The sequence below is a fragment of the Gopherus flavomarginatus genome, chromosome 1 (genome assembly GCF_025201925.1).
Source record: "Gopherus flavomarginatus isolate rGopFla2 chromosome 1, rGopFla2.mat.asm, whole genome shotgun sequence".
NCBI classification, from domain to species: domain Eukaryota; kingdom Metazoa; phylum Chordata; order Testudines; family Testudinidae; genus Gopherus; species Gopherus flavomarginatus.
In genome coordinates this window covers 65,971,921-65,986,877 of record NC_066617.1, presented here as the reverse complement: position 1 = coordinate 65,986,877, position 14,957 = coordinate 65,971,921, and the positions used below count along the sequence as shown (strand labels likewise).

Below are 14,957 nucleotides of genomic sequence, written 5' to 3'. Positions count from 1 at the left end.
CTTTCCTGTTCCCTCACAAAAGATCAGTTATCTGAGCCTTGTGATTCAAGATCGAAGTAAAATTGTTACCAATCACAGCATATGGTATTGCAAACACTTTTATTCAAGGGAGAAACACACGAATGTGTGTGCAAAACGACAGTTAACAGCACCAGTTTGATGAAAATACCCACTGAGACAAAGTTCCTCCTCTACTCTGGTGGGTCCTGCACTTATTGGCAGATTTGCTCACCTCAGTGATCTTTTCCACAGTCTGATCAGGAGTTGGGAGGTTTGGGGGGACCCCGGGCCCGCCCTTTACTCCGGGTTCCAGCCCAGGGCCCTGTGGATTGCAGCTGTCTATAGTGCCTCTTGTAACAGCTGCATGACAGCTACAACTCCCTGGGCTACTTCCCCATGGCCTCCTCCAAACACCTTCTTTCTCCTCACCACAGGACCTTCCTCCTGGTGTCTGATAACGCTTGTACTCCTTAGTCCTCCAGCAGCATAACCTCTCACTCTCAGCTCCTTGTGCCTCTTGCTCCCAGCTACTCACACGCACTTCCTCTCCTTTGGCTCCTCCTCGCCTGACTGAAGTGAGCTCCTTTTTAAACCCAGGTGCTCTGATTAGCCTGCCTTGATTGGCTGCAGGTGATCTAATCAGCCTGTCTGCCTTAATTGGTTCTAGCAGGTTCCTGATTACTCTAGTGCCGCCCCTGCTCTGGTCACTCAGGGAACAGAAAACTACTCATCCAGTGACCAGTATACTTGCCCTCTACCAGACTCCAGCAGCCCACTGGTCTGGGTCTGTCACATATCCCTCCCGCCTGCTCAACACCAAGGGGTTGGGCAGTTTGGGAAGCCAGACAGTGCACACGTGACAAGCCATCAGCATTGCCGTGACGGCTCCCTGCTCTGTGTTGCACACGGAACTAGAAAGGTTGGAGGGATAAGAACCACCTGGTCACCCTTGTGTTCTTCTCCTTGTTCCGCTGCATCCATTGAAGAGGGGCATGGTCGGTCACGAGGACAAATCTGTGCCCGAGCAAGTAGCAGCACAATGCTTCCATGGCCCATTTTACGGCGAGGCACTCTCTCTCCACCACTGCATATTTTTGTTCTCTCAGAAGGAGTTTCCTACTGAGGTAGAGAATTGGGTGTTCCTCCTCCTCGACCATCTGTGATAGAACAACCCCCAACCCTACTTCCGAAGCATCTGTCTGCAGGATAAATTCCTTGGTGAAATCAGGGGCTATCAGTATGGGGTTACTGCAGAGGGCAGTCCATAGGTCTGTGAATGCTTCCTCTGCTGCATCAGACCATCTCACCAGATCAGGTCCACAGGCTTTCACCAGGTCTGTCAGGGGGCTTGCCCTTGTGGCAAAGTGAAGGATAAATTGTCGGTAATACCCCACTACACCTAGGAATGCCCGGACTTGTTTCTTGTGATGTGGTTGGGGCCAATTTTGGATGGCCTCCAACTTGTTCGCTTGGGGTTTTACCAGACCTTTTCTCACAATGTAGCCAAGATATTTGGTCTCTGTAAACCCTACAGTAAACTTGGCAGGGTTTGCTGTAAGGCCAGCTCACCTGAAGGTATCAAGGACTGCCTCCACCTTCTCTAGGTGGGTTTCCCAGTCTAGGGTATGAATGACCACATCGTCCAAGTAGGCAGCAGCATAACTGTTATGTGGGCGTAATAGCTTGTTCAAGAGGCGCTGGAAAGTACTGGGGCTCCATGTAGTCCAAAAGGGAAGACAGTATATTGAAAAAAGACCCTCTGGTGTAGAGAACGCAGTCTTTTCCTTTGCGTCTTCCGCAAGGGGAATCTGCCAGTACCCCTTTGTCAAGTCTAGAGTAGTCAAATACCGAGCATTACCCAGACGGTCCACTAGCTCATTTATGCGAGGTATGGGGTATTCGTTGAATTGGGATACTTCGTTTAGTCGCCAGAAGTCGTTGCAAAACCTTGTGGTGCCATCAGGTTTGGGCACCAGCACGATTGGACTGGACCACTGACTGTGGGATTCTTCAATGATCCCCAGCGCCAGCATTTTTTTACTTCTGCTTTTTTTTCCTCCCTTTTGGCCGCTGGCACTTGATAGGGCCTCATTGTTATTCTGGCCCTAGGGTTCGTGATGATGTTGTGATATGTCTCGGTTGTTTCACCCGGTTTTGTCGAGAACACATCTTGGTTCCGGAAGGTCATCTCAGATACTTCATTCTTCTGGTCTGGTATTAAATCAGGAGACACTCTCACCTGTTTGGAAGGCTTGTTTTCCTGGGTTAGGTCTTTTTGGACAGTTATGCACGCCTCCTGTGCATGCCAGGGTTTCAGAAGGTTGATGTGATAAATCTGTTCTTGTTTTCGGTGTCCTGGCTGCCGCACCTTGTAGGTTACTTCCCCCATGGGTTCAATCACCTCATAGGGTCCCTGCCATTGGGCCAGAAGCTTGCTTTTTGCCGTGGGTACCAACACCATCACCCGATCCCCTGGTTGGAACTGTCGGACTTTTGCCTGGCGATTGTAATGGGTTCTCTGGGCCTCCTGTACCTTTTCCAAATGTTCCTGTACAATGAGGGTGACCTGGGCTATCCGGTCTCACATCTGTATTACATGTTCTATTATATTTCTCCCCTCACTGGGTTCCTCTTCCCAGATCTCTTTGGCGATATCTAGTATGCCACGGGGGTGACGCCCATATAACAACTTGAAGGGGGAAAACCCAGTTGAGGCCTGAGGTACCTCCCGGATAGCGAACATAAGATAGGGTAGTAGGGTGTCCCAATCCTTCCCGTCCCGATTCACCACCTTCCGTATCATAGCTTTGAGGGTTCGGTTAAACCTTTCTAACAACCCATCAGTCAGCGGATGGTAGACTGAAGTTCTCAAGGTATGTATATGGAGCAGCATACAGAGGTCCTTCATTAGCTTTGACATAAATGGGGTTCCTTGGTCTGTTAATATCTCCTTTGATAGCCCTACTCGGGCAAAGATCCCCACCAGCTCTTTGGCTATCGTTTTAGAGGCTGTGTTCTGCAGGGGGACGGCTTCTGGGTAGCGAGTAGCATAGTCCAAAACAACAAGTATATATTGGTGGCCCCGAGCCGTCTTCTCCAGGGGTCCCACTAGGTCCATGGCTATTTGCTCAAAGGGGACTTCTGTGATGGGAAGGGGTACTAAAGGTGCCCTCAGGTGGGGATGGGGACAGTGCAGCTGACACTCCGGGCAGGACGCACAGTACTTCCGCACTTCTTCATGTACTCTGGGCCAGAAGAACCATCGGAGGACTTGTGCCAGGGTCTTTTCTACTCCCAAATGCCCCCCAAAAATATGACTATGATCAAGACTTAATATAACGTTCTGGTGTTTTTGAGGTACTAGGATCTGCTGTACCTTCTGCCCCTGTACTGGTGCAACCCGGTATAAGAGATTCTTCTTCATTATGAAGTAAGGTCCTAGTCCCTGGGTTTTCCCTTCCACGGGGACCCCATCTATTTCAGTCACCTCCTTCCTAATGTTGTCGTACCTTGGGTCTTCGGCCTGGTCCCGTCCAAAATTTCCTTTCCTGGGGCTAATCTGCCCAAGATCTAGGGGCCCAGCCTCTGTTGCCTCTACTGGTTCAGAAGCGTTAGGGTGGGGGTCAGACTCAGGTGCTTCTCCCTCCTGGGTGGCCTCCTTTTCAGCTGCTTGGGTCCACCTAACTATAAGAGTGACCCTCTGGTTTTGAGTCAGTATTCGGGTTCCCAAGGCCTTAGCTGCCCTCCCTTCCCTTTTTGAGTTTCTACCCTTCTGGGAACAGAAAATAAATCTGGGGATATTTCAGAGAAGACTGGGGGTTGACAGTCTACTGTGGATGCCTCACTAACTTCAGGGCTCCCCTTTTCCTCCAATCCTCCTACTGGGAGTAAGTTTCCAAACCCTGGGGAGTCCCTCCCTATGAGTACCGGGTATGGGAGTTTAGGGACTACACCTACTGCTTGGTTTTCACATCTCAACTGCTAGAACAGGGCCTCATCCTCCCTGATTGAACTACATTATTAGCTCTAGCTTGCCTGCATATATATACCTGCCCCTGGAAATTTCCACTACATGCATCTGACGAAGTGGGTATTCACCCACGAAAGCTCATGCTCCAAAACGTCTGTTAGTCTATAAGGTGCCACAGGATTCTTTGCTGCTTTTACCTCAGTAGTGTTCCCCTGAATCTCGAGTTTTACTGGGATGGTGGGGTAATAACCAACTGTCCCATGGATGCATGTTATCCCTGTACGCTTAGCCCGCAGCAGCTGACTACACTTGATGAGCTTCCCCGAGACAAGCGTGATAGTACTCCCCGAATCAACCAGTGCCGTGGTCTCTACCCCATTTAGTTTCACTGGCCTGGTGTACATATGTGGGGTTAGTGAGATCCCCACAAGATGGATTAGGGAGCATGGGTCTGCCCAGTTCCCCAGGTTACACTGCATCGGCTCCTCAGCATTGGGATACTGTGCAGCTGTATGTCCTCACTCCCCACAGGCATAACATCTGTATGGAGCCCTAGGCATTCCCCGATCTCTTGGTTTGGGCAATCTAACATCATGATTCTCTTCTCCCTCCGTACTCCGACTCTTTGTGGCTTCTGGTGGGGCTTCAGCCCCTCCCTTTTTCCACCTAGGCCCTCCTGGTGGCTCAGTCACCCGAGCTCTAGGGCTTGGTGTTGCTAGTTTAACCCGGGGTGCCTCTTCCTTAACTGGTCGGGTCAGCTCCCTCGCTGTCCTTTGCCTCTCTACCAGTGCAACAACCTCATCATAGGTGGAGGGTTCATTCTGACTTAGCCAGGCACGAAGGTCTGGTGGTAGTCCCCTCATGTATTGGTCGATGACCAGAACCTCTAGTTTCTCTTCCGGACTCTGGGACTCCATTTGCAACCACTTTCGTGTGAAATGGATGAGACCATACAATTGGGACCACGGGGTTTTGTTTTCCTGGTACCTCCACTCGTGATACCGCGGGGCCCGCACTGCGGTCGTTACCTCAGATCTGGTCAGGATCTCTGCTTTCAGCTGGGGGTGGTCTGCTGCAGTCTCTTCAGGCAGATCATAGTAAGCCTTCTGGGCCTCCTCACACAGGAATGGGGCAAGGATGCCAGACCACTGATCTCAAGGCCAGGCCTCCCGTAGGGCTGTCCTCTCAAAAGTCAGAAGGTATGCCTCTACATCATTCTCCCGTGTCATTTTGTGCAGCCAATGGTTGGCCCATATGATCTGCGTCCCTTCATGGCCGCGGTTCAGCTCTGTAAGGGTCTTTACCTGGTTTACCAGTTCCCGCAACATAGCCCAGTCTTGAGAAGCCTGGTCCATCAGCAGGCGATTAGTCTCTTGCTGCAGCTGCACTGCCTCCTCTTGGGTGGCTGCCTGGACACAGGTAGCCTCCTGCAGGGCCGCCGTAGCTTGTATCAATGCCCGTACTAAGTCATCCATTGTGGTGAAAAAAAAAACTCTCTACTTTTATTTTTTTAAATCACCCTCCTTCTGCCACGCCGTGCACACCAAATCCCACTCCTGACACCAGTTGTGACAAAGTTCCTCCTCCACCTTGGTGGGTCTTGTGCTTATTGGCAGATTTGCTCACCTCAGTGATCTTTCCCACAGTCTGGATCAACTTCTCCTGTGTCTGATCAGGAGTTGGGAGGTTTGGGGGCGAACCCGGGCCCACCCTTTACTCCGGGTTCCAGCCCAGGGCCCTGTGGATTGCAGCTGTCTATAGTGCCTCTTGTAACAGCTGCATGACAGCTACAACTCCCTGGGCTACTTCCCCACAGCACCCCTCCAAACACCTTCTTTCTCCTCACCACAGGACCTTCCTCCTGGTGTCTGATAACGCTTGTAGTCCTTAGTCCTCCAGCAGCACACCCTCTCACTGTCAGCTCCTTGTGCCTCTTGCTCCCAGCTCCTCTCACACACTTCCTCTCCTCTGACTCCTCCTCGCCTGACTGAAGTGAGCTCCTTTGTAAACCCAGGTGCCCTGATTAGCCTGCCTTGATTGGCTGCAGGTGATCTAATCAGCCTGTCTGCCTTAATTGGTTCTAGCAGGTTCCTGATTACTCTAGTGCAGCCCCTGCTCTGGTCACTCAGGGAACAGAAAACTACTCATCCAGTGACCAGTATATTTGCCCTCTACCAGACTCCTGTACCCTACTGGTCTGGGTCTGTCACACCATCCTTCATTATAAAAAATTAGCTTATCTAAAGGTAAACCTTTTTACTGGTGGAAAAACTTGATTAGACCTAGCTGATTAAGTGGAGGCCTCTCACTTCATGCACTGGTCTAGTCACACCAACTACATAGTCATCATCTTTGCCCAAGCATTACCATAAAGTTCAAATCTTTGTGTTATCTTTTCCCTCCTTTAAATTCACATCCACAACATGACTGTCCACTTTCTGTGTTCAATTCACAAAAAGTAGCGAACAAAGGAATGGCAAAAGCTAGGATTTAATTGCTGGCCATCCTGATAAACAAAACTAGATCAAGTAATTTAATCCTTTCTTGGCTACCTCTGCTCCACTGAGAGAGTTACTCCAGTCAATTTTGTCTCAATCAATAATGCTATGCTACAACTTTACTACAGTCATTGCATCCAGGATTGATATCAAGGCACACATGAAGTACCATACTACTTTCACGTGGTCAAGATTTGCCTGTCCATGCTTTTCAGATGCCATTTAATATTTTACAACTGTGTACAAAGGGATTAAAACAACTTTTGATTGTTGCATTTTTTTCCCCTCAGTTTCATTCTCCTGTGCAGGGAAAAGTTTTGCAGAAATGCACATTTATGAATCTGAATTTCCATCATTTACACCTCTGTATGTATGTCAGAAAAATCAAGTTTCTCTTCGAGAATCCTCCATCATTAAGTGTTTCACCTCCTGATCTGTCATCTATTCAATCCTGAGCATTTCATAGGAGCCTGAAATAGTCTGTTTTGAGCAACATGAGAAACTGTCTTAGTATATGAGGGGAGGCAGGCAGAGACACATACTGCCAAGTTGTGGCTGGTGCTCAAAATAAATGGTGGGTCTGGGGCTGGCAACAGGACCCTTTTTCCAATCCTTGAAATTATTATTTTTGACCCCACACTTGGACATTTCTGATCTCCTAAATAAAATCAATGATATCATTTTGGCCTCTTACTCTTCCCCACTTTGTTCCCGGACAAGCTCTTCTGCTGTAATTCCCTCCTTCCTGAAAATGCAAAGGAGACCTTCCTGCACTCTGCTGCTTACCTTACCCCCTTGAACGGGTCCTCCTGCAACTACTTTATTTCCCCCACCAGATTACAGGCCCTATCTGCCTTCCCTTTCCTGTTTGGTCCCAGGCCCCTGACCGGTTGCCTCCATGTTATCACAAGCTGCTTTATCCACTGTGCTAACCTAAACAAGGGAAAGAGGCATCTGCCACTAAGGGCTTGCTATATGGGGAAATATATTGGCATAGCTGTAGTGGAATATCTATGCCATTATATTTCTCTATCTAGACAAGGCCTAAGTCTTAATGTGCTGAAAGAAAGGAGATTTGATAGGTGATGCTTATTCCACTGGGCCCTCACTGCCAGCCACGATGCCTAGTCCAACAAGGGTGAGCATGAGCCAAAATTATAGTGAATGACTTGGTGTAATAGTTTTGGGGGTCCTTAAATCCTCTAGAAAGTTGTGGTTTTAAATATCAATGCAATTCTCTAAGCTAAAATATTCAGAGACATGGCTTGGATCAGTTTATCTTGTGCAAAAAAGGTAAAAGGCCACTTAAAAAGGGAACATTACATCAGAACGTAATTTGTGCTGACTGAAGTAGTTTCCCATTTGCCCTTCCTGTAACTGAGTAAGCCAGGAAAGGTGCAAGGAAACAGCTGGCGAAACACACATGCATAATAGTGAAAAACAAACAAAAACTGAAGATTAAAAATGAAGGTGTAAGCAGCAGAGCATCCTCCCAAAAGTAATTTAGTTTTGATTGAGAGACAGTGAGGAAAAGAGAGTATCTCCTGCATGAAAAACCAGTAAATGTAATTTATTTAAAAGAGGATTAAAGATGTAACATAAAGAACGTACCATCTTCACTGGTGTGGGGCTCTGTACTGGCATCCTGGTCCACTTCCTCTAATGTACCATGTTCACTATAAGGGCTATCACTGCAGAAATGCACAAAGTTAAGCAGGTACAGGCAATTAGCACATGAAGCCGTGCTTAATGGATGCTATATTTGGCATAAACCTCCCCCCCAAGCTAACAAGAGTAATCTAATCTATTTCTATAGTAAATATCACTTAAATTTTCTTATGAAACAAACAGCACTATTTTCAATGTTATATATGTGTGTGTGTTTATGTATAGGCTGTCAAATGATTAAAAAAATTTATCATGATTAATCACGCTTTTAAACAATAGAATAGCATTTATTTACATTTTTTTGATGTTTTCTACATTTTTAAATAAATTGATTTCAGTTACAACACAGAATACAAAGCACAGTGCTCACTTTATATTATTTTTTATTACAAATATTTGCACTGCAAAAAACAAAAGAAATAGTATTTAAATTCACCTAATACAAGTACTGTAGTGCAATCTCTTTATCATGAAAGATGAAATGTAGAATTATGTACAAAAAAATAACTGCATTCAAAAACAAAACAGCATAAAACTCTACAGCCTACAAGTCCACTCAGTACTGCCCTTTGTTCAGCCAATCGCTCAGACAAACAAGTTTGTTTACATTTGCAGGAGATAATACTGCCCACTTCTTGTTTACAATGTCACCTGAAAGTGAGAACAGGTGTTCGCATTGCACTGTTGCAGCTGGCGTTGCAAGATATTTACGTGCCAGATGTGCTAAAGATTCATATGTCCTTTCATGCTTCAACCATCATTCCAGAGGACACGTATCCATGTTGATGTTCTGCTCGGTAACAATCGAAAGCAGTGCGGACCGACACGTGTTCACTTTCATCATCTGAGTCAGATGCCACCAGCAGAAGGTTGATTTTCTTTTTTGGTAGTTTGTGTCCTGTAGTTTCCATATCAGTGTGTTGCTCTTTTAAGACTTCTGAAAGCAGGGTCCACACCTTGTCCCTCTCAGATTTTGGAAGACACTTCAGATTCCTAAATCTGGGGTTGAGTGTTGTACCTATCTGTAGAATTCTCACACTGGTACCTTCTTTGCATTTTGTCAAATCTGTGGTGAAAATGTTCTTAAAATGAACAACACATGCTGGGTCATCATCCGAGACTGCTATAACATGAAATCTATGGCAAAATGAGGGTAAAACAGAGCAGGGGACATACAATTCTCCCTCAAGGAGTTCGGTCACAAATCTAATTAATACATTATTTTTTTAAATGAGCATCAGCATGGAAGCATGTCCTCTAGAATGGTGGCCAAAGCACGAAGGAGCATATGAATGTTTAGCATATCTGGCACATAAATACCTTGCAATGCGGTCTACAAAAGTGCCATGCAAATGCCTCCTCTCACTTTCTGGTGATATTGTAAATAAAAAGAGGGCAGCATTATCTCCTGTAAATGTACATAAACTTGTTTTCTTAGCGATTGGCTGAACAAGAAGTAGGACTGAGTGGACTTGTAGGCGCCAAAATTTTACACAGTTTTGTTTTTGGGTGGCGTTAGAACCAAAAAAATTTACTTTATTAAGTTGCACTTTTGTGATAGAGATTGCACTACAATACTTGTAAGAAGTGAATTGAAAAATACTGTCTTGTTTATCAATTTTACAGTGCAAATATTTGTAATAAAAATATTAAGTGAGCACTGTACATTTTGTAATCTGTGTTGTAATTGAAATCAATATATTTGAGAACATAGAAAAAACATCCAAAATATTTAATACATTTCAATTGGTATTCTATTGTTTAACAGTGTGATTAAAACTGCACTTAATCATGATAAATGTTTTAATTGTGATTAATTTGAGTTAATCGTGAGTTAACTGTGATTAATCGACAGCTCTATCTATCTATCTACCTACCTACCTATAAAGTTAAAGTCAGAAGCAATGTAATCCTCAGACCATGTTATAAAATCATAACTGTTACAGGAATTAACACATCTTCCCTTCAGATATAATTTCAATTTATTTAAATAGATAAGAGGGTAACTAGATATTTCCCTTCTAGCAGTACTGAATTTAGTGTATATATGTCTGGGCTTAATGATGAAACCATTGTGAACTGAAATTCTTTATGGAACCCTTCAACAAATGCAAGACTGGGACTACACCATCTGGCCACGCACTCCCAATTGGACGTGTAGACCTCTGTCAACTACTTGATGGTCACATATATGATAGTTCTCAGAATCCTAAATTAACTCCATTGAAGTCTTCTAGTTAGGAAGCCCTGGAAATCATCATGGTTATATTTGCCCCATGTGTTTCACAGTACTACTTTCCTGTGAACCTTCCACGCATTAGAATTTTTTCATTTTCATATTTCTTTTATTTATGCAGAACCTCTTATATCATGGGAGTCATTCATGTAAAATAGAGTCCTAGCATTTTGGTATGAAGACAGAAGATAATATTCTGACTTACCAGTAGTCATCTCCAGCCATACATTTTTCATAAACAGGGCCATCTAGCTCTTTAGCATCTGGGAAAATAGCCTCATGATGGATGATGATTGTTTTGATTATTTCATTCACATGAGCTTGACATGACACCTGGTCTTGTATGTCTGGAACAGGCATCAGTGTTGGGCCAAAACATATGGCCAAGTTATAAGGATCCATCATGTTCTCATCACTGTACTGAGAAAGGCTTTGGAAGAAGAATCAAGAAAAAGAAAAGAAAGACTTTTCCTCTGTGACTATCCTAATTCTGAAAACTAGCACAGAACAACCTTAAATTGTCAGCACAATGCAATGTTCCCCACCCTTTTTGACACTTAGTTCTGTACAACATAGCAAAACAAATGAATTTGTTCTTCTATTGTCTGGCAATATACAACACTGGGAGAACTTAGAATAGACTGATACTGGGGGAGGGGGAGATGAATTTGAATTAATCATTTTTTAGCCATGGAAAACTTTACTAAGGGACTCTGTGTGATCTATAGTAAAGACATTGTTTTAAGTTTAAAAAATAAAAAATGCAAACAATTGTCGGTGAGATAGAGCTAAGGGCTTTCTGAGGGAAGGAACTCTCCTTTACTATGAAGTCATGTATATAACAAAATTTCCAATATCTGAAACAGAGCATAGCTGACCACAAGATGGTCACAGAGGGATCCTCTGGTTGCTGCTATGCCACTCCACCTGTCTGCTTCTATCGGAGGCCGATTTTTCAGAGTGTGGCTGGGGCTTTCCTACATCTTGCTCAACGCTGGATTCCATGTCATCCCCTTGGGAATATTGCTTGTAAGTTATGTTAGAGCAGTGACTCTCAACCTTTCCAGACTACTGTGTTCCTTTCAGGAGTCTGACTTGTTTTGTGTACCCCAAGTTTCACCTCACTTAAAAACTACTTGCTTACAAAATCAGACATAAAAATACAGAAATGTCTCAGCATATTATTACTGAAAAATTGCTGACTCTCTCATTTTTATCATATAATTATAAAATAAATCAATTGCAATATAAATATTGTACTTATATTTCAGTGTATAGAGCAGTACAAACAAGTCATTGTATGTATGAAATTTCAGTTAGTACTGACTCTGCTAGTGCTTTTTATGTAGCCTGTTATGTGTGTACCCCTGGTAAGAACCACCGTGCTAGAGGACCAGCCTGATGAATACCTGGCCCAGAATTACAAAGGCTACCTTTACACACACCTCCTTTCCCCTTGCAAGTTGAACTGTGTGCTCTTCAGCAGTAGCTGAGGATTGAGGCTTACAGCTCCCCATATTAGTCATTTTTAAGGACTCAAGGCCCAGTCCCACAAGGCCTGAAGTCCCGTAACTCTCACTGATTCAATACTGCTTGGCACCCTGCAGGATTAGAGATGCAGCTGCTATGTTTGCCCATCTTTAAATACACCAGCTTAAAAGGCTTTAAACTAGACTTTCTAGAGAAAACATTTGCTGCATAGCAACAGCATTGTGACATCAATACAAACTGAAAAAAGTCAAGAATTTTAAATGATCCCCTCCAGTCCTGCAAAATCTGCTTGTAAAATCAGTCATTCTATCCCTTTTTTGTGTCATGTTTCGTTAATGTACTGTGTGCTACTCTGAGATATCATAAATCTTGTTCTACAAATTACAAAGGAGATTTAGTCACTGATTATTCATGAACTATGCTACATAGGTGCTTATAATTGATATATGAAATATGAGAGGTTACATGCTGTTGCCCCTCTGTTCTCGAAAACACACGGTGGAATATAGTACAAGAGACTTATTTCAGCAAAGTGTTTTTTGTGCAGCCCCAATAGATCCACTCAATTTGAGCAAATATGGGCAAAGGAGGAATATGCTAACTAAGGGCCTGATCTCTCAATCACTATAGGTATATCTACACTAGAGCTGGAGGTGTAAATTCCAGCTCAGATAGACACACCTGCCCTAGCTTTGATCGAGTGAGTGTACTAAAAATAGCATAGTCACATCAGACTGGGTGGTGGGAGGGGCTAGCTGTCCCAAGTATGTACCTAGCGCTTTGATGGGATTGTACGTGAGATGGCTAGCCCATGCAGCTGTGGCTACACTGCCATTTTTAGCACACTACGTCAGTCTACCTGAGCTGGAAATTCCACCTCCAGCTCAAGTGTAGATGCACTCTCAGTAAGCATATCATCATCTAGTGCTGGTAGTAGGTCCATTGCTGCTGGGGAATGGGAGGTAAAGTGGAGACTGGAGGATTGGGATTTTACTAGGGTGAATGTAAAATTAAGTGAGGAGAATGAGATTATCAAAGAGCAGCAATGATTGTGGATTAGTGACGGCTGAGGTCAATGAATACTGACCCAGACCATATAACATGTATTACCTTTTATAATCCTGATCCATGTTAGGTGACTGAGGTCAGGAAATAAAAAGCAGTCTTAAATGCACTGCTTGTTGTCACACCCTTATTATAGCCATTCTCAAGAGATACAGCTGGGGTTTTTCAGGTGGAAAAAATAACTTGGCCCAAATCCTTATATTTAAAGACTGTGTGTGTGTGGAAAATCACTTATTTGGTGACAAGTACAATGAAGGTTAGCATCAACAAATAAACAATATGTGCACACATAATTAAAACCTAACAATGAAACTTGTAGATTTAATATATTAACATTTAATAACACAGTTTATCATTCACATCCTGGAAGACATAGTAAAAGCTCAACCCAACACACGCATTACAGTGCTGAAGGAAAGGAGGGTTTAAGGAGCAGCAGAACAAAAGTCCCAGGAGGCAGTCAGTACAGAAACAGAAAAAGCCAGAAACAGGGCAGAACACTGATCAAAGAGAGCATATCACAGTGAAAATAGCAGGACTAGGAAAAAAACAGAAAGGGGACACAGGTAAAATGTTTTCTCCCACACTACACTTTCCTCTGGCCCAGTTTTTTCCTTCAGAATGGGCCAGTTTCTGATACCCCCATCTCCCCAACAACTGTCTCAGTATGAAGGGAAAGAGGTGAGGTTCCTGAGCACCTGTAGCACCATCATTATTTTGGGCAAGAGCACCAGTGAATTTCCCAAAAGACACACATGAGGAAATTTGGATCTTGCTCCACCACAGCATCAAACCACCAGCTAGCAGGTGATTTGGCTGTTTGAGTATGTTGCATTTTTTCCAATCAGAAAGTTAAAATCAGCTTAAGATAGGAGTGCAGCTAAAAAAGTTCACATCTAAATTATGCAAGTTATTTTTAATGTGGATATATTTTATTAGTTGTTTTGTTTTACAGCTTCAGCTCTAGCTGCAGTCCTTCCGTTCAAGGCAACACTTTTATCAGTCTTACCATGACCTTGTGGTCAGTTAAGAAGAAAAGTAACTTCAATTTGAATGAAAATGAACCTTTTCCTTCTGTCTTCATTGCCAATTAAAATACCCTCTTCTGTGTTAAATGAAGCTAAAATGTAAATTTCATGCAGACTAAGACGACGACAAAGGACATTTTGACACCAGCAGTGGAAATAGGATGAAGATGCAGCATTTTGACAGGAACTTTAAGGTACTTACTGGTTAAGGAAGGCAAATAGGTATCTCATCACTATAAGGACAGACCTGGGTAAAGTCAGGAGGAGTTTGCGGATGTGAAGAGCCCTCTCATAGAGATTATCTATTCCTGTAAGGCAGAAGTTAATATTTTCAGGTCCTTTTAGGAGAAAACCGTACATTTAGCTTAACGGTGTCATTCTTATGTTAATATATGTTGCTGGTCAACATTTATCAAATTTTGAAAAAAAAAATAGTGAAATTTTTGGAAAAAAATCAAGTTCCCCTCCCCTTTTTGAGCAGCTTTATTAATACCTAATAACCAGATGATGCTTTAAATATGTCCAGCAAGTCTGCCAAAAACTATCTTACTGCAGATTTCTAAGCCCTGGTCTACACTACAAGTTTAATTCGAATTTAGCAGCGTTACATTGATTTAACCCTGTACCTGTCCACACAACGAAACTTTTTTTTTTTTTCCTCTACTTAAAGGGCTCCTAAAATTGATTTCTGTACTCCTCCCCCAATGAGGGGATTAGTGCTGAAATTGACCTTGCCATGTCGAGTTTGGGTTACTGTGGGGTAGTGTGGTCGCAATTCAATGGTATTGGCCTATGGGAGCTATCCCAGAGTGCTCCATTGTGACCGCTCTGGACAGCACTCTCAACTCAGATGCACTGGCCAGGTAGACAGGAAAAGCCCCAGGAACTTTTGAATCTCATTTCCTGTTTGACCAGCGTGGCGATCTGCAGGTGAGTACAGCTCTCATCAGCAAAGGTGACCATGATGGAGTCGCAGAATCGCAAAAGAGCCCCAGCATGGA

At 43.8% G+C, this 14,957-nt stretch overlaps 1 protein-coding gene across 2 annotated transcripts in view; it reads right to left on the bottom strand.

Moving 5' to 3' along the window:
- The window catches only part of SRGAP1 (SLIT-ROBO Rho GTPase activating protein 1), a 254,633-nt gene that overhangs the window by 16,097 nt on the left and 223,579 nt on the right, over positions 1 to 14,957 (bottom strand). For both annotated transcript variants that reach the window (XM_050923345.1, XM_050923353.1), the window contains exons 16-18: positions 14,159 to 14,264; positions 10,578 to 10,802; positions 8,080 to 8,159 (exon numbers count right to left, since the gene is read on the bottom strand). In XM_050923345.1, the coding sequence (XP_050779302.1) occupies positions 8,080 to 8,159; positions 10,578 to 10,802; positions 14,159 to 14,264 (411 nt within the window). The remainder of the gene's footprint in view (positions 1 to 8,079; positions 8,160 to 10,577; positions 10,803 to 14,158; positions 14,265 to 14,957) is intronic.